At 35.9% G+C, this 19247-nt stretch overlaps 2 protein-coding genes across 4 annotated transcripts; both read right to left on the bottom strand.

Moving 5' to 3' along the window:
* Window positions 1–262: 262 nt before the first annotated feature.
* LOC18447566 (flavonol 3-O-glucosyltransferase UGT89B1) lies at window positions 263–5422 on the bottom strand. 2 transcript variants are annotated; one of them, XM_006857660.3, is made up of 2 exons: window positions 4340–5417; window positions 263–976 (listed from the first exon to the last, which is right to left on the bottom strand). In XM_006857660.3, exons 1-2 carry the CDS (start codon window positions 5255–5257, stop codon window positions 455–457), a joined length of 1440 nt encoding a protein of 479 aa, XP_006857722.3. In that variant the 5' UTR covers window positions 5258–5417; the 3' UTR covers window positions 263–454. The 2 variants fall into 2 exon arrangements, with proteins under 2 accessions (XP_006857722.3, XP_088705271.1); XM_088849145.1 differs by having other exon boundaries at window positions 968–1093; window positions 4340–5422.
* Window positions 5423–9480: 4058 nt separating this feature from the next.
* LOC18447567 (SMAD/FHA domain-containing protein) lies at window positions 9481–14327 on the bottom strand. 2 transcript variants are annotated; one of them, XM_020675596.2, is made up of 3 exons: window positions 14127–14327; window positions 12878–13600; window positions 9481–10496 (listed from the first exon to the last, which is right to left on the bottom strand). In XM_020675596.2, exons 2-3 carry the CDS (start codon window positions 13306–13308, stop codon window positions 9683–9685), a joined length of 1245 nt encoding a protein of 414 aa, XP_020531255.1. In that variant the 5' UTR covers window positions 13309–13600; window positions 14127–14327; the 3' UTR covers window positions 9481–9682. The 2 variants fall into 2 exon arrangements, with proteins under 2 accessions (XP_020531255.1, XP_006857723.1); XM_006857661.4 differs by having other exon boundaries at window positions 9481–10472.
* Window positions 14328–19247: the final 4920 nt, after the last annotated feature.

Genomic DNA, 19247 nt, shown 5'->3' with positions numbered 1-19247 from the left:
AATTTAGGGTCATACAAATACCAAAAACATAATTTTTTAAAAATGTAGTTGCATTATACCATGATACAACCATTTCATGAAATCATTGCCCCCGAAACGCAATGTGTCACCTTTATTTTTCACAAATGACCCCCAAATTCCTGACTTTTGCCGCCATATTCTTCCCTTGGGCCCAAATTCATGTCGCTACAAGAAGCTTATAGAATCTTCTAGAAAGGACATATAGTATGACCCACTTGACTTGGTAAGTAGCATGGTCATATGAGGAGCACCATAACATCATTATTTGAACGGTGATAATTGGAGAGTACCAAAGTCTACATCTTATAACAAAATTTAGTGGTGCACCTTATTTTTGTTTAAAATCGCAAACCACATCCTTTTAAAAATTACAATTTTAATAACAATAAATTGTCACCACAACCATACATGTGAAAACCGGTCTTATTTTGGTTTACTTTGGTGTGATCCCTTTCGCGTGAAGCCTCATCAACTCCTCTACTAACCCTTCCAAGTCAACCCTTGAGCTCCCACCGGGCACCACAGCTTGTCGAGCCGCCTCACCCATGAGCCTAGCATGCACTCTCTCAGTCGACCTGGGCTCCATCACTCTAGCCACCGCTCGGGCAAGTGAGCCTGGATCCAGTCCACCCACCTTACCCTCGGTAACTAGCACTCCAACCCTGAGGCCCTCGACCAAAAGACGCGCATTCAAGTGTTGCTCGGCCCCCAGTGGCCACCCCACCATTGGCACCCCAGCCGCAAGGCCCTCCAGCACCGAATTCCACCCACAGTGTGTCAAGAACGCCCCGATGGCTTTGTGCCCAAGCACACGAGCCTGTGGTACCCAGCCTCGAAGTACTGCTCCATGATCTTGTATTGACGACTCGAACCCTGGAGGCAACTCCCAGTGATTGGGCATAACCCAAAGGAACTTTGCTCCACTGGTCTTCAGTCCACTCGCCATTGCATCAACCTAACAACTTTTGATGTGTTTGATTGTGTACATTGAGGGTGAATTTTTTTAGGAAAAATAGGAGGGGTTCTATATTATAAAATAGTACAGTGTAACAATTATTTTTAACAGTCAGATCTGAAATCAGAGACAAAATTCGAAAAAAACTTGTTAGAACTTTACACATGGCTGATTGCAAGTACCGAGGCTTATATAAAATTCGAAAAAAAATCGTTTGAACTTTACGCATGGTCGATTGCAAGCACCAAGGCTTCCATAAAATTCGAGAAAAAATCGTTTGAACTTTACACGCGGTCAATTGCAAGCATCGAGGCTTCCGATTGCGCATGTAGCAGTAAAAGGTTATTGTAAACTTCTTATAACAAAGATAGATGGTCTCATTACACTTTACCAAAATCCTATTATCCATAGGATCAGTGTAATGACTATAAGTCTATAACCATGTGGTCCAATCAACATTTTTTTAGATAACCCGTTCAAAGGACGTTACATATTTAATGTATGATGACCATATGGATCATATTATAGGGCTTCCATTGTCCTTTCGTGGGTTTTTTTTTTTTTTTTTCATTTTTTTTTTTCTAACAAGAAACATAAAGTTATTCTAATAAGACTAAGTAAAGTGTGATGTGTGATACACCAATATATCCCAATTTATAGAACAGTGTCATTCTAAAGGGATAAACAAAATGTATATATGTCATATCTACTACAAATACAAGATATCATACATCCACCATTTATATTAATCCATTGATGGCTACCTAACTCTGAAGAGGGACCAATTGTATCACCCTAAGAAGTATTTAAGAATGCTTAATAGAGTAGAATTGGTACATAGGGTACAATAGGTATATGGTATTTAAGTTGACCCATCATCTATGTTCACTCTACCAGGTCATAAAATAAAAGGACCCTTTGCAAGTCTTTAGCCACCAACAAGACCCATCTTGATCAAACCTTCTTGATCTCGACTCGGTACATAAACCAAGTCGTTAAACTTCAACTCAAGATTTTATATCAAACAAAAAAGCTTGTCTTGTAAAATCAAGAGGTTTACATAAGGTGTCTATTTTGTACCGTGAGGTGCTTTTCTTTTCTCTTTTTTCTTTTAATGTTAACAATAAATATAAGGAGATAAACTCCAAAAGTACAATTATAGAGAGAAAAAATAGGGAAAATACCCCTACTTCAAAGGAAGACCAACCAACACTCTTAAAATACAAACAATCACTAAATCTCGAAGACCCTGCTCCACCAACAAGCTTAAAGACCCCACTGACCACATGAAGCAAGCATTGCCTATCCCTCTCTAATCCCTAAAAAAGATTGTTTTAATATTGAAAAACCTCATTTGATCATTTCGATCTCGAGATGTATGAATATGAAGAAAAGGATTTCAAGTATTAAAAGTGGCACGTCTTGTAATGCATTCTTTGGTCTGGTCGTTTTCTAGATTTACAAATGTTTATAAATCTGCTAACCCTACCATTTTTGGAGTTCTAAATTTTATTCTTAAGGATAAAAACATAAGAGTTTGGGTAGCAGAACTGCACCTTCGAGTAGGATTTGGAGGCGTGCATTTACTATTAATTGTTTTAAGGTGAGCACCGTATATAAATTGTACCCTTTAGTAAAACCTGAGTATGTAAGCACACTACAGAGAATTCCGACATGGAGAAACCTATTTATTTTTATTGATGGGTTATGTTAGGGTACTCATGTATAAGTATTTTTCTAATGTTCTCAACATTTTTTAACATTCGTTGCCCCTTATTTTGTAATACAAAATTTTTTGAGTAAGAACATTTTTTTGTTATTTGGAGGGTTTGGATAAATATTTTTATAATAAACTAGTAGCATTTTTTTGGCCGTTAAAGAAGTAGTCATTGCTTCATATTGGTGATATCATATCTCATGTAGATCATGTCATCTTCAAATTATAGTTAATAAATTATTCTCTTTCCATCAAAAATTTTTACTTTACCTCATATTAATTATTTAAAATACCCTTAGAGAAAAAAAGTACTATATGGTGAGGTAAGAGTATCGAGTGCCTACAAATTTTGAGCACCTCAAAGAAATACTCGTATATATGAAAAGCCTAACATAATCCTTAATTGATTGTATCTGCCTAAATGATCATATATCTAATAATTAAAATGATTTTAAGATTAAAATATTCATTATCGAATCGATATTGTTTTTTAGCCTCAAACTCCATAGCTAGAGGTAAAAATTGACTTGCAGGCAATAATAATTTTTTTTTAGCACTAAACTGGATTTCTCCTATAAGATTTTGAGGTGCAGCTGTACCAAACCGGTGTGATATCTTATGAGATATATTAGGGGCAACATTGTAAATCTGTGGTCTTACAAAAACCTAGTCCACTCCGATGAGCTATAGCTTTTTTTTACCTAGTGTTAAAAAAATCGAACTGATCTCAGAAACCGGCCAAAAAAACTGGTTAAGTCTTAGTTGGTCCAAATATTAAAAAATAAAGAAACAAAAAATAATTCAAAAAAAATATAAATAGTATATTTAAAAGCATGATTAAATAAAGCGCATCGTTAAAAAGTATTGAAAAATGGATTTTAAAAAAGGAAAATACTTTGATAGAGCTGCAGCCCTATCAAAATAAGTAAAACCTCACGTCATACCTTATCGAAAGTTGCAATTGATTAATTGAAAAACCTTTACATCGATCATCTCGGCTTGAACATTATAGTTGTGTAAATCAACAAATTAGATTTCAAACTATAAAAATAGTGTTCATTGTAATAAATTATTTAGACCGTACATTTCACTCTAAAAATAAGTGTTCATAGATCCGCAAGATGTGTAACATTTTTTTTAGTTTCAAAATTTATTGTCAATATTGAAAATTTATTTTAAAGCCCTCGTAGAGATTTCTATTGCCGAAAGTGCTCTCCAAACATGGATTCGAGTGAGACTTTATTTTGCTTTCATAAATCTTTAAGCCCTATAAAAACTTTATCCTCGATATGTGCCCAAGGATATTTTTTATATTTTAAAAAAAAAAGAAAAAAAAAAATATAAAAGGTAAGTATTCATGGCCCAAAAACTTTCCAATCCGTGTCAAAATGATAAAAAAAAAAAAAATTCGAAATCACAATATAAACAAATCTCTTATTTTCGAAGATTTTATATATTTTTTATTTTAAAGAAAAAAATACCACTGGCCAAAATTGGATATGCCAGTGCCGGATTTCGGTTTGATCGGTGATGTCGGAGTTGTGCCTTCCGAATTTGCGAACACTCGTTCTAACATATATTTCCTATTTCCTATCTCTTTCCGTAGAAGAGGAACCGTAGGAAAAGGACATAGCCATGGCACCCACCTGGTCCTGGTTGAAGCTCGCCATGGTGCCGAAACACACGTATACCACGGAGCCCTCAGCTCGGCCCTTGAGCCACTCCTCAGCTCGAGCCAAACCCTCCCCCTCAGTGCCGGACTCTGCAAGCATGTGAAGCGGCCCGACCGCCCAGACACGCCCGGCCTGTTCAACTGGGCCCAGGTGCGAGAGAAACTCCCCCTCTGCATCGGCGAAGGTGTTGAGCACTCGGCCGTGGCTCTCGATATTCCACAGCCAACAGTCTCTCACTGAAGCCCAAGCCGGGTCGAGAGGTATCGATCTCTCTGCTCGCTTGTATCGCACAAAAAGTCCAGAAAGTTGGCCGAACTCGAAGGAGGGAGCAGATGGGACATCGGATATGGTGATGGTGGATGAGCTAGAAGTGGGTTCGATGGGTCCAGTGGGCTCAGTGGTAGGTTCGGGGGGGTTGTTGAGCCAAATTGAGTGGAATATAGAGGTGGCATAGGCACCGGAAGGGTAGAAGGCGAAGCGGGGGATGGAGAAGGAGCGAGCGAGTGGCTCTGTGAAGCCGAGGAACATGTCGGAGATGAGAGCAGTGGGGGGGGATGGGAGGTCGAGTATGAGGCGTCGAATGGGGTCTGAGAGGAGTGAGAGAGAGTGAATAATGGTATGGAGGTCAGGGGAGTGAGGGGCGGGGGCGGGGGCGGGGGCGGGGAGCGAGAGAAAGGAGATGGGTAGCAAGCGAGAAGATGCAGAAGCCATGAAGGCGGAGAGAGAGGGGAGGCAGGGGAGCACAAGGATCGTTATGTGTAGGCCGTGGGTCGCCAGGGCGGCCGCAAGGGAAAAGAGGGGCGTTGCGTGCCCGTGGTAAGGAGCCGGGAAGACGAGGACGTGTGGAAGCTCTTCGGATTGTGCTGCTGCTTGCTCTGGTTTGGGTTCCATTATACCCTCGGGCTTTAATCTCTCTACAACATATGGACTCTATATTTATACTAAACTCCCATCTCTCTTTCTCTCTACGGACATTTGAAGATTTCTCTGCTCTGCTGGGCCGCCAATGTTTCGTTTGTGCGTCCATGGCTCTGGCTCATCAATTGGGGAGGATTTTTTAGTTTTTTTTTTTTTTTTTCCCATTATGTTACTAATTTGTTTGATGTCACACTTCACGTTAAAGATGTCATAGCTTTATAATAACAAAAAATATATAAAAAATAAAAATAAAAAAATATTCTAAATTATTGAGTACAACTAAATAAAGAAATTTATAGTACAATTTAATAAAGAAATTTATAGAAAAATCTTGCTTTATTTTCACTGCCATATGTTACTAATGTGCTTGATGTCGGCAGTTGAAATGTCGTACCCTTGTAATGAGTACAAAATAAAGATAGAAAAGTGTTCAAAATTGTTAAATACAACTTAAAAAAAAAATTAATAAAAAAAATCCTGCTTTATCTTCAAAATTTGGAATTTGCCTCATGTAATTCGTGTTTTATATTTAAGTCCCGACAGCATAAAATGTATTCAAATCTAAATCTAATCTCTTTGACTACTCGTTGGATTAAACAATAATTAAATAATCTTTTTAACCAGCAACCTTCCCACTTGCTCTCTCTCTCTCTCTACAAGTCCACCAAACACGAGTGCTAAGTCCTTTAATAACAGATTCCCCAACCCGTTAGCAAAGTACCAGTCATTGTTATACTCTTCTTCATTTTGTGTGTCCCCATTCTCCTTAAATGGGCCTAAAGCCATGTCAGATGATCTAAGAAGTATATGGCATCATACATGACGCCATGAAATTGCAGGTTCACCACACCAAGAGGTTTTGTTTTTTTATTAAAAATATCATTTAAATGGTCAAACTATCTTACAAAATCATTTAGCGATTGAATTGTCGATTTAACATTAGAACAAATACTTTACCGGATGTGCAGTAGGTATGAGACGGTAACATCAATTGTAGAAGGTAGTGGGATCATCTATTTTGTTAAATGGTATAGATTTGACATATATTTTTAAAAAGAGTCAAAATTTGACATGTTTTCCATCCAATTAAAATGGACAGAACATACCATTCAACCTTATTTCTACTAGTTGTTATCTTATTCGTACTTTTTTTTTTTTTCCTACTTATAAGATTTATTTCACTCAGATAACTGGTCGAAAGATATTTGAAATTTCCAAGTCACCCTGCTCAACTTCTGGAACCATAAACAAGCAAAGGTATAATGTGGCCTACTTAAGTGGCACGTGCCAAATTATGTTAGTTGCCTTCTTGTTCGGACCCAAGAAGTAGAAACAAAAGGTCGTGCCAAAGAAATTTTTTTTTTTTTTTTTTGGACTAGTGTATGAAATTTTATTATTGAGATCAAGATTATAATGCACAACAAAAATTACATCATAAACAAAAACAGATAAAACATTTCTGGTCCTTTGATTTAATATCCATAACTTTCATTGAAACATGTAACAAATATTTCCTTTTTTTTTCTTTTTTTCTTTTTTATCTGGTCCTCCACTTCAAGGCTTCGGGTGACATGATAGTTTTCAAAACATCTTGGATTCCCAATGTGATCAATCTCAAAAGAAGAAAAAATCAACTTTGAAGCTCTAGATCTAATCGGATAAATCCCGTTAGAGTAAATAATATTTGATTTGAAGCATTGTTTAGGGATAACCATTTATTTTCATCACAGGGATGTCACAATTATTATTGTCCATTATATTTCAAATTGTGTATTGTGAATGCATCACATACTAGACATAGACTTCAAAAAAAAAATTATCGAACTTTGTGACACATCTCAAGCTCTTCAATTTTACATAATGGCTTGGAACAATTGTGATATCCTTGTAATAAATATAAATGATCATATATTATACAATCCCCATGCTTCAAATCTTTTTTGGTTTGAAAACAATCTCAGATTTTTTGGGATATTGGATCAAAAAGAACGCCCCAGTGTTTTGTTCATGGGACCAAATGTATAGTTCGCACGGCAGGCCCACCTAGCAAAACTGATGGAATTAATGAATTATGATTTCTATGGAGTAGCTGTTCAATACTTTTCAAGCTTACAGCAATAATCAGGGGCATTGCATACAATGGGAACAATTACCTCTCAAATATAAGGTTCCAAATACCTATCACCATCATTATTATGCCATGAGCCTTGTTCCAATTATTTACAATTATTTGCAATCGACTACGTGAATCACGTTTCATTATTCCGCTATATCAAAAGCCATACCCTCAAATTCCGCTATATCAAAAGCCATACCCTCAACAGACAAGGTCCCAAATAACCAAAGTCGTTAATTGGATCAACATGATTTCATTTTTCACAAACTATGAGAAAAATGTTTTCGGACTTCAAAACCAATGAATTTTCAGATCAATGTAATTCCAACTTATCTCCTCATTCATTATACTGTTGCTCAAGCATTTTTCCTTCTTATTGCAATTCTTTTAATGTGAGGGATGATGGTGTTGATGTCAAACAAAAGTTTATATAAAGTTGTGACCTTGCTTGTAGAATGTCTCAAAAATCCACACCATAGATGATGTAGATTTAACATTATCTTCAAAGATATCATCTCTTTTGACATTGTCTTAAAAAACGTATCAAATTTATATTTTTCAATTAAAATAGATGGTGTAAAACATTACAGCATTACTTGTACAAGTAAAATTGCCACCTTATATATATATACCGCACTCTAATGTCAAAACTTACACCCTAATATCAAAGGGTATTCAAGGCCACAAAAATTGGAAGATGGTTGGACATGCTATTATCTAAAACCCATCAAAGATTTTCATTTAGAAGAAAAAATAAAGAGACCTTTTGAAATAATAGGAGTCAATTTGTTAAACTCATTGCTCATTAAGAAGGTTAAAGGATATGCGCATCATGTAAGTCTTGGCTAAAACTGAGTTTTGGGGTGTCCCATGTCTCTATAGGTGACTGCTTCAGTAAGCAGTGGAGCTCATTTGTAGTTATCACTTAGTTTAGATCTCTGCCTACTTCCTTTAAGATCCCTTAAGCTTAACATTAATAGAACTTAAAGTAACTTGGTTCCCATAAGAATGCAGATCTACTTTGAAATAGCACAGGAAAAGTGACAGTCATTTATGGAACCATTGCGAAGCCGTGAATCCATTGTACCTAAGGCTAGAGCACTTCGAGTTTGGATTACTAATAATAATATGATTGGATGGGTGAGAACAGCATCCCTATGAGAGTTGCAACAATATACTGATGAAGAAAAAACAAACAGTTAATGGAGATTTGGGCCCTATCCTTTGGTGAGAATAGAGTTCAAGGACTTCATCATGGGGCTCAATGGCACTACCTTACTGCTAAGGCCCTAGCCCATTCTCATGATGTGTCTAATGTAATCATCCCGAATTTGCTTTTCGTAGGGGATAAAGAGGAAATAGTTGAGTTAAAATTGTTGTAGGATAAGAGAAGACAAGTGAGTTATAATTCTGGTATCCACTTAGCTGTTGAACTGTTCAAACTCCATTATTTCACAAATTCATACTTCACATTTTGGCTGGTCACAAAAATAGAGATGGTTAGTGAAGAGGATCAATCAATTGAACATTGATTCAAACTTACTTTGTCTTGAAAAGAAACAAACACTTGAGCAGGTTTTGATCGTTAAGCAGATAATTGGGCTTGAATATGTTTCCATACGTCTTTTCTAGCAGCCATGCATAGCAGAACAACGAGTGTGCACCATTGAATGGAGACTACCATGGCCACTACAAAATCAGGGTCAGAGATAAAATCTGCATTGTATATCTTCCCAACGTTCAAACCATATCATATACAATACCCACATTTACATATACTAGTAATAATGGATTTAAGAAAAAAGCAACTACTTCAAAGATAAAGCACATATATAATTTTACAAGTTCTTTGGGTTGTTAGATTGACTATAGATTGATTGCCAAATCTCTGTATCTTTCAGATTAGCTATTATAGCTGCATCCTACACATGCAGAAATTCTCCACAGCCCCTTCAGACGCTAGGCTTCAATTATCTAGACCAATCATACATGGGTGTATGCAAAGAAAGAGACAAACCCACGCACGCACACACTCGCACGTGCACACACACACACACACACAAACAGAGAGAGAAAGAGAGAGCAGACAATGATGCAACATTTCATTGATGCTATGACACATTACAAAAATTCAAGCATTCCAAAAGTGATAACTTCTATTCGGCATATAACAGGAATTACATGAAGATTTCCATGTAAAGAGGACAGCATACCTCCAGTAGGTTTTAATCCAAAACCACAGCATGGACAAAAACACTCCTATGTAAGTGCTATATCTCACACTAATCATTGTCACCGAACAAGTCGTCATCATCATCATAAGTTGAAATCGTATCCTGTTTTTTCTCAAATCCACCTGGAGACTTTCCTTCACTTTCCAAATTCAACCCATTTGGTCCTGATAGGTTTGCCCAAGAGGAACCCACTTTTCCTGCAAAAGAATCTCCATAGAGATCATCATAAATTCCAACTTTTGTAGCAGTTTTAACTTTGTTCAAAACTTGTTGTAACTTATCGGTTACCCCTTTAGACCCCCCATCCTTCGGAGAATGTGGCTCCTGACCTTTGGGTATCACAGTGACTTGTACAAGAGACTCGTACTTCCCCACAAGACTCCCTTCTTTCACACCAACAGGGCCTGGTTCAGTTCCAACATCTTGGCCATCAGATATCCCAACAACCTCCACCAAATTACCTCCAACTTGGTCCCTGAATGCCACTCTTGTTTTTCTAAGTCTCTTGCTAGATCTCTCCACTTTCTCACCGTCCTCCCTAGTGCTAGATGACTTAGAAGACAAACCTGGCTTGATTGCTCCATGGCGGTTTAGAATAGTATTATATGCTAATACTGCATCTTCATCTGAAGGGTCAGGAGGAGAAGGGGGAACAAATTCAGTGGCTAGTGAAGGGGTAGGGAAAAGCGCAGCCGTATTCTTTCTTAGAATATAACTTCTTGTTGATGCGGCAAAACGTAGGGATTGCCCTGCTTCTAGCTCAACTGGGTTATCCTTTGTTAGTCGTTCATTGGCAACAAAGGTACCATGTACTGAACCCAAATCAATGACATATATGCTGCAAACGAAACATAAAAAAGTTCTGGAATAGTCAAATGATCAAAAGCATGAAAATGCCATGCTAGAGAAATTGATTTACTTTAATGAAAGTAAAATTCAAGCTCACTCAACTTTGAATGCTATTTGAAAAAATAAAAATGAACGTCTACTTCTAAGTGTAATCATATTCATGTAACAGGTGCATTCATGAGATAATAACTTAAGCCTCGAACAAAGACAGATACCATTGAACATCATATTAACACGAGGAACTACAATCAGTATTACATTAACACGCCGAACTACATTTTAGTGGCTTCTACTTCTTAGGAACATCCAACATATCCTGTCAGGTCCTCTTCGTATAGACTCCACTTCTTTAATTGAGTCTCATGCACACACACACCATTTTGTACATGAAAGTATACTTGAAAATATATCGTTGAATTAATAAAAGACAGTTAACATTCAAGAAGTTATATTTTTCTCATCTGCTTTTTTTTTCTCCCAAACCAACAAAAAAGTAAAAGAAAATTTACAGCTCTGAATTGATACCATGCAAAAAGACCAAATTGTTTCATTGGAAGCAAGCAAATGCACAACACACAAGGAAAAAAATCTAACCCACTCAGCTTATGCTTGTCTCCGTATTTACCATGGTACACTTCCCCTGCTTCAGATGCACCCTGAGAGCAGAAGCAGTTCTGGATCTGATCACACTCCTTAAAGTCAGTCTTCATGTAAATTAGGCAGGCCTGGTGCCCTAATGGCAAAGGTCCTTCTTGGTGAAAACTTCTGCCTGGCCCTTACTCAAACTGCTATTGGGCTGAGAAACTCAAGGAAGGTTTTTCCTTTCTTTCTTTTTTTCTTCCACTTTTTTCCTCTTTTTCTTTTTTTTTTTGTGTGTGTGTGTGGGTGGGGGAGGGTTGGGGTTCGGTGGCGCTGCCTCCACCAAAGATATAAGCTTTTAACTGGTTAGCTAATTAGAAAAGGTCCTGACACTAGACCACCTTCAACAGCATGAAATCCCAACACCAAAAGGATGAATCATGTGCAAGGAAGATGCTGAAATTGTCTCATGCTTGTTCATTCATTATGGAGTTGCCTCAGCCATTTGGTCCTTCTTCTTCTTCCTTCATAAGGCCTGGCCTAACCCTTTGTTATCCTTGGAAGCTTTTGGGGTCTATGGTTGGAGACAACAGGAAGACATTCTTGAGCAGAATATCCCAACTCTCAATACCAAAACATAGAAACAAGCTGCAGATTTGCACATGGGCTCTCATCAGGAAAGAGTTCTGGCTCTCAGGACCAATCGGAATTTGTGATGCCAACGAAGCAGAAGCAATGGCATGGTGGGTATTTGCTTCTCCAACCTGATTAGGGCCCATTGTTATCAAAGGTGATTCCATAAAAACGCAAAGCCATGGGCTCAGGGCTGCTACGGCTTCGCACGGAGCTTTGCCAATATCTCCTCTGAAAGAGTTTGCTTAAGAAAAGAATCGCGTCCAATCACACATGGACAGAAGCTAGCCTTTAGCACAATCCATAGCCAAAAAGGGGACCCAAATGCCGCAGTTAGTCATTGTCCACTCAGAATGACTTGCAAAGCCTCAAGAATAGAAGTGATATACAATTTCATTTCAGTTTTGTACTACATCCCATACAATTACACTTACAAACCTCTTGTTTTCTGGTTAAATTAAATACAAGTTAATAATAAAAAATAAACAACAATTAGATGCCAAAATCAGATAGTTTGCACCTAAATGATGACTTTTTTTACCAAAGATATCTTTTAATATAATCAGATTCATGCTTGCGCATTATGCTACTCTGAATGGTATCTAGCCGCCATGGGCTATTAATACGAAACATTTCCAAGATGATAAGTTGTTCCAAAATACTTGAAGTAGCCTCACTATGCTTGACGCATGAAAGCTGAGAAATTTGTTTTATCTTTTGCACCCCAAAATTTCACATGTCATCAAATGTTTTCTCTTTATCTTATTTCTAATGTAACCAATCAAGAAGGCATATACCCTTGAACAGTCAATTACCAAATCTTAAAGCAAAACAAATAGCATTCGAAGGTGCCAGACAACATCATTCAGTTTTCCCTTTCTTTCCATTATTGACTCATTGTAATATTCCCATCATTACACCACTTGTACTATCTGATGATAGAAATAGTACTCTCAATAAAGGAGAAAATTAATTCCACAACTCTAAGTTAAAACCAAGATAATTTTTTATTGCAGACTTTTCAAATGGCAATACTTAAACCTCCCCCTATGAACTCAAAGTCGAGAAACTAACCAAAGTAACCACATTCACCTACCAACATCACGAAAGTCAAATACATCAGAGATGAATCAACTACACAAATAACGAGAGAGAAATAAAAATTTAATTGAATGTACAAACCTCCCATTCTTGTGAGGCACTACCGCAGCATGCTGCCGAGAAACGGAGGGGTGATCAAGCACAAAATCACAAGAAGCATACTGCCTTCCAAAAATGTGGCGCCTCTTATCAAGACTGATTTTGTCGAGAATTTCTCCATCCTTCATAACCTCAAGATAATAAACACCAGGCCTCGGCTCAATTGCCCAATCAGGGGGCTGCCAATTTGATTGCCCACCCCCCACAGAAGTAACTTGGGCACCCTCTGACCCATTAGGTTTTGGACGTACATTTTGTTGCTGGTTTTGAGATTGGGATTGTGAAACTTGGGGTTTAGAAGAACTAATCAGAGGTTGAGTTGCTGGCTTAGTAACTGAATTATTTAACGTAACAGAAAAGGGTTCAATAGTTTGGGCTTTTTTGAACCTATCTAGGCCTGTTCTCCCATACATTTTATAGAATGTAATTTTAGGTGGAAAATGCACCTCTATCTGCTACTCTAGACCAACCCCAGATGCAAACTTATCTTATTCAACCAACTTTATCAGGGAACAGAGAAGTGTTTAATAAATTGTAGGCATGCTCTTCTACATATTCTCTAGTATTTAACTTTTGGGGGAAACTCCATCTCTAATTCCGAAAATATAAACAAACCCAAAATGGAATTTCATCATACTCCAACAAAAACCAAAATACAGGTTTTTGGATGGTGGGAATTTTGAAGCTGATGCATAATCTCTCAGCCTGCAACATGAGTGCATCAAGGAAATGACTTTAAGCCAGGAAAAACAAAGACTTCATATGGAAATGAACAATGAAACCAGAATACGAAATATTCGTGATTCTTGAAATAACTAGGCAAATGCTAAAGTAAAATAGCACATAACAGAGAAACACACACACAAACACACAGAGGTTAAAACAAAATTTCATCTGGGGTAATCTAATATTCAACGAGCAAAAATACCCTAAAAATCAACAAGGGAAGGTAAGAGGAAAATAGAAGAAGCAAAAAAAGGGGGGGCTTTTGAAAGGTCCCAATGCTATCAACCCATAACAGACGAAGGAATTAAAACCCTAGATCTACCTTACCAAATTTTTCTGCAAATTATTCCAACAAAAATAAAAATTTGAATAAGTGCAAGGATCAAAGACAAGAACTAGAGAGGCATCAAAAAAAGGAAGATTTAATCGATAAGAAATTCATCAAGAGAACCGCAAAGAGCCACAGAGTTAAAGGAAAAATGATGCAGTGAGAGAAAGAACGCACCTCGATACAGCAGACCTGTTAAGTTAACTGGTTTCAGAGAGGAAGACGCAGGTTTTTGCATTAAATGAGCAATAATACAAAAATGAGAGAGAGAGAGAGAGAGAGAGAATGGGATACAGATGATAAAACCATCAGAGGGAGAAATGGGAAATAAGGGAAATCAATAGGGGCTCAGATAGCATACTGAATACACGAGCGAGTGAGAGGGGAAATCCATGGAGGCCTAAATAACTGATAAAATAAGAGTGAGAGATTGTGTGTGTGCGTGTGCGTGACTTTGTGATAGCGGAGATAAATACAATATGAAGGTGAAAAAAAATAAAGGGAAAATATACCCTGAGACAATTTACATTTTCCTATCTTGACCATTCGTTGTAAAGTTGAGTGATTGTATATATTTCAATTGAGTGGTTGTATATATTTCATTGATCAATTTTGAAGTTCAAAAAAAAATTTCTAGCTCATCCAAGCTATGAGATTCATATTGGATGGTTGTAATTTATAAGTAATTGTGACATGGGAAAAGGTTTGAGTCGTGGTAGTAGCACCTTACACTCTAGTCACCACGTTGTGTTTCCATTGTCATCGCTAACACCACTTCACTAATACCTTCAAAAAAACCAAACTCCTAATCTACTTAAAACAAACATGTAGAAGCATATCTTCCCCATTGAAATTACCCAAAAAAAAAAAAAAAAACAAAACAAAAAAAGAGAGAGGTCACTGTGACATTCTTCTACTAAAGATAAACCCACTAATACCTTAAAATGTATAAATACATATGCACCTCAAAAATCCACCGGAGAAAGTTGCTTTAACGTTGAAAAACCCTCCGGTTGATCATCTCAACATAGAGATGTATGAATATTACAATATATATATATATTGAGTCCCGGAAATAATGCACTTACAACACATTATCTAGACCGTCCATTTTCAAGATTTTTATATGTTTATAGATCTACTTGATTTTAGCCATTTTTGAAGCTTAAAATTTTATAAGATAATCTTGATAATGTTTTGCACCAAAATTATATGTTAGGATAAAATTTGGAGGTACACCTTAATTGGATTGTTCAAGGTTGCAAAAACCACACTCACCCTTCAAATAAATTTTGTTATATTTTGTTAAATTTGTGTAATTAGTTATTTACTTGGTCTCTAAAATAAAATGCATTAATAAGAAACGAAAAAAGTTTATATAAGGTTGCAACCTTAAAATATAAAATTAAGGTGTACCTTAAAAATCTATCATAAAAAGTTATTTTAATATTAAAAAATACTCTAATTGATCATATGTATGAGAAAAAAAAAAATTTGAGTCTCAAAATAGTGTATCTTGCCACACATTAACTAAACTGTCCATTTTCAAAATGTGTTTATAGGTCTACTTGTATGAAACAGATTTTGAAGTTTAAAATTTTATAATTAGATATGAAAATAGATTTTGAGCCATCGTAAGAATTGTTCACACCAAAAATTACATTTATGGAATGTTTAAAAAGAAAAAAAGAGCCCCTCACTTTGTGTTAAGCTTTTGGAAGCACTTCACAAGGCATAGGAAACCAATAGCCAGAAAGAGAATTGAAAAGGCATGGGGGGTTCTCTGGATGTATTTATTATTTTGATAAAATGATTAAACATATGTTCTTAAATAATTTACAAGCAATTTTATATCTAAGTTTATTTTTTTGAAAAAAAATTATTTTGGTGAATGACAACTTATCCAAGAATAATAAAATTTAGCTAAAAATCCCCAAAAAAAAAATTAAATAATTAAATAAAATACAATATACGTACCAAAAAGCTGACGAAATAATATTATGAAAAGCATATTAATTTCAGATAAGATATATTGCTCCTAATGAGATTAACCTTCATTTAAACAAGGCTATAGAGAGGGGTTATAGCTTTTAGCTAGATAACTAGGGTGTAAATGCTCTTAACCAATGGTTTAAAAAACAGATCGGTGATCCGGATCGGGCTTCCAAAAAACAGATCCGGATCGGAGAATCAACGATCCGGATCGGAAATCGGATGAATCGGTCAGAATAAAGCTTAAAAACAATCCGAAAAAATTATTAAAATTCATTATAAATATTATTTTTTAGGAATTCAATAAGAAATGAGGGTACTCCATTAAGAATTTTCATATTTTTGAATGAATATGCGAATATTGATATGTTCTTTCCCTGCATGAACAGCCATTCAGCATTTAATTTACATCACACAAAAGGATAAACATATAATTATCATGGAATAAGTATATCAACATACATGAACTACAATAAAGCATAAAATTAGTAACATATGATCTAAAAATAAAATGATAGACGACGTTATTGTTCTTCTTGGTCACGCTGGTGCCATTGATTGAATTCGTTTAACAATTCATTGATTCGATCTAAAAACGAATCATCGATATTAGCAGGCGTCTGACTATTTCCAAATCCCTGAGTGTTAGTGTTTTGTTGTGTTCCCAATCTAAAATCCCTGAAGATTGTTCATCCTTCATGGTCACTTGCATTGTCGTGCTCATCCCTACACTATTGTTGTTGAGACTCGATATGTGAATAATATGGCTGGGATAGGGTGGCCTCAGAATCATCATCTCTTTCATTTTCTCTTTGAATAATATGGATTAAAAAAAAATAACAAATTTTCAAAAAAATCGATCATGGATTAAAAAAAAAAATCACAAATTTTCAAAAAATTCTATCATGGATTACAAAAAAAAATTCGATCATGGATTAAAAAAAAAAATCACAAATTTTCAAAAAATTCTATTATGGATTACAAAAAAAAATTCGATCATGGATTAAAAAAAAAAAATCACAAATTTTCAAAAAATTCAATCATGGATTACAAAAAATTCGATCATGGATTACATAAAATTTGATCATGGATTACATAAAATTCGATCATGGATTACAAAAAAAAGACAAACAAAAAAAAACAAAAAATTCAATCGTGGATTACAAAAAAAGAAAAAAACAATTGGATCATGGATTACAAAAAATTCAATCATGGATTACAAAAAACTCTATCATGGGTTACAAAAAAAGCAAAAAACAAAAACTTCGATCATGGATTACAAAAAAAAAAACAAACATTTCGATCATGGATTACAAAAAAAAAACAAACATTTCGATCATGTATTACAAAACATTCGATCATGGATTACAAAAATTCTATCATGGGTTACAAAAAACAAAAAATTCGATCATGGATTACAAAAAAATCGATCAAGTATTACAAAAAAATATATCATGGGTTACAAAAAAAAAAAAAAAAAAAAAAAAAAAAAAAAAAAAAAAAAAAAAAAAAAAAAAAAAAAAAATAATAATAATAATAATAATAATAATAATAATAATTCCGTACGGGACTCGCCGATTCACTGTACGGACTCGTCGATTCCGTACAGTGAATCGGCGAGTCACTGTACAGATCGTCCGGTTCTCTCTAGAACCGGACGATTCCCGTTTTTTTCGTCGATTTGAGCCGTCCATGGCGATTCCCGAGTTTTTTTAAACACTGCTCTTAACTTAACCGAAGCTAGGAAACATACTTAAAAGTTGATGATGTCATTTGACACATCGATTAAGTGTCAATGTTCGACACACATTTACGTGTCAACACGTAATACTAAGTAAAAAAATGTATGTTCAAATAACACCGGAGAAGAGTAAAGAGAGAAATAGTTTTGACGCTTCCAAGAGAATCACATATAAAACTACTTAAAAATTTGTGTTTGTGTGTATGTGTATGAGAGAGAAGGTTTACACTAAACGATGACATTTTAACTGGAAATGAGAAAACTCATGGTTTGTTAATATTGTGTTCAAGGGAGGGAAAAAAATTTTCTTTTGAAGGTAGAGATTCCAATAGGGGTCTAAGAGAGTTTCAAAAATCAGATTTTACTCGAGATTTATTGGCGATTTTGGGGAAAAGAACCCCGAAATCTTTGAGTTTATGGTCTTCCAATAATTTTAAAAGTGAACCTTTTATGTAAAATAAAACCCTCTATGACTCGGACTCACCCGAGTCAAACCCCCTGAGGGGTAGGGGTGGGGGCGGCGGGCAAAGGGAACCTTGAATCAGACCCCTGTCAAGTTGGAGCCCACTTGCCATTCTTGGATCACTGATACGAAATAGACTAGGGGATCAAGGGCCCAAACAAATTAATGCATTGATCTGTTAGTAATCAAGGACTTTATTTGGAAATGGATGCTAAAATGCTGAGCTGATGCATAAATAGAATGGTACATAGCATATAAGTATATGCATCAAATTCCTGCTATCCAAGCTGAACAATATATCACCATTATTTTACCAAGAAACTTTTTTCCCTAATGGCTTAAAGATGGGTACACTCATACCCATTTTGGAGCTATTAAATTAGCCTTAACCTTCCATGGTAGAAAAGGTATAGAAGCAGTTTTTCGAATTGCACTGTTAGATTCCAGATTTTTAGAATACTAGCATGCCTGTATCGGAACTGTCCAAACAACCTTAAACGCTGGCACTATTTTTGTTACCTTTTTTCCAAATTTTAATATCTCAATAAAAGACCCTCATTAAGTTTTGCTTTCAAAGTCCAATTACAAATTACTGGAAAAAGTGCAGTTTTGAGCATAAAGTCGCAAATCAATAATGCATTAAGGTTCAGTTTGGGAAGGGATCAGTATCTATTTTGTGTGGCAATTTCATGACACTGTATTTGTGGTAAACGCTCCACCAATATTCACAGAATCGTCGATCCAGATCGGATTCAAAGGGGTGGGTGATATTGTCCTATCGCACAATCGCCTTATACTGTTTTTATTGAGTTTTTACCAATTTAGCCAATGGATCGATAAAGTGGGTAGGCGATCCAAAACCGATTATGGTTTGGGGTCATTGGTAAGTTGAACCTCCATTTAGCCACCTCCTTTTAACATTATGCCGCTAATAATAAGCGATCTATCAGCTAATTCATTACTTAACCTAGGTTTGCTCCTGATGAACCTTAATTCTAAGCTGAGAAGTGTCTTAGGCACAAGATCCATAATTTGAGATCCCTTTTTTTTTTTTAGCTTTATGAACTTCTGATTTGCTTCCACACTTTGTCCTTTTTTAATA

This window comes from Amborella trichopoda, chromosome 10 (genome assembly GCF_054954075.1).
Source record: "Amborella trichopoda isolate Santa Cruz 75 chromosome 10, AtrichopodaSantaCruz75HAP2 v2.0, whole genome shotgun sequence".
NCBI lineage: Eukaryota > Viridiplantae > Streptophyta > Magnoliopsida > Amborellales > Amborellaceae > Amborella > Amborella trichopoda.
Note: the sequence above shows the minus strand (reverse complement) of the source record. Positions and strands in the feature narration are given on the sequence as shown.

What these genes read in the sequence shown, in the direction of transcription:
- LOC18447566 (XM_006857660.3), bottom strand. Translation starts at nt 5,257, where the DNA reads ATGGAACCCAAACCAGAGCAAGCAGCAGCACAATCCGAAGAGCTTCCA. An exon ending in CGAGCTTCAACCAGGACCAG is followed by an intron (nt 977 to 4,339) that starts GTGGGTGCCATG and finishes AAAAGTTGTTAG; the next exon opens with GTTGATGCAATGGCGAGTGG.
- LOC18447567 (XM_020675596.2), bottom strand. Translation starts at nt 13,308, where the DNA reads ATGTATGGGAGAACAGGCCTAGATAGGTTCAAAAAAGCCCAAACTATT. An exon ending in GTGCCTCACAAGAATGGGAG is followed by an intron (nt 10,497 to 12,877) that starts GTTTGTACATTC and finishes TGACTATTCCAG; the next exon opens with AACTTTTTTATGTTTCGTTT.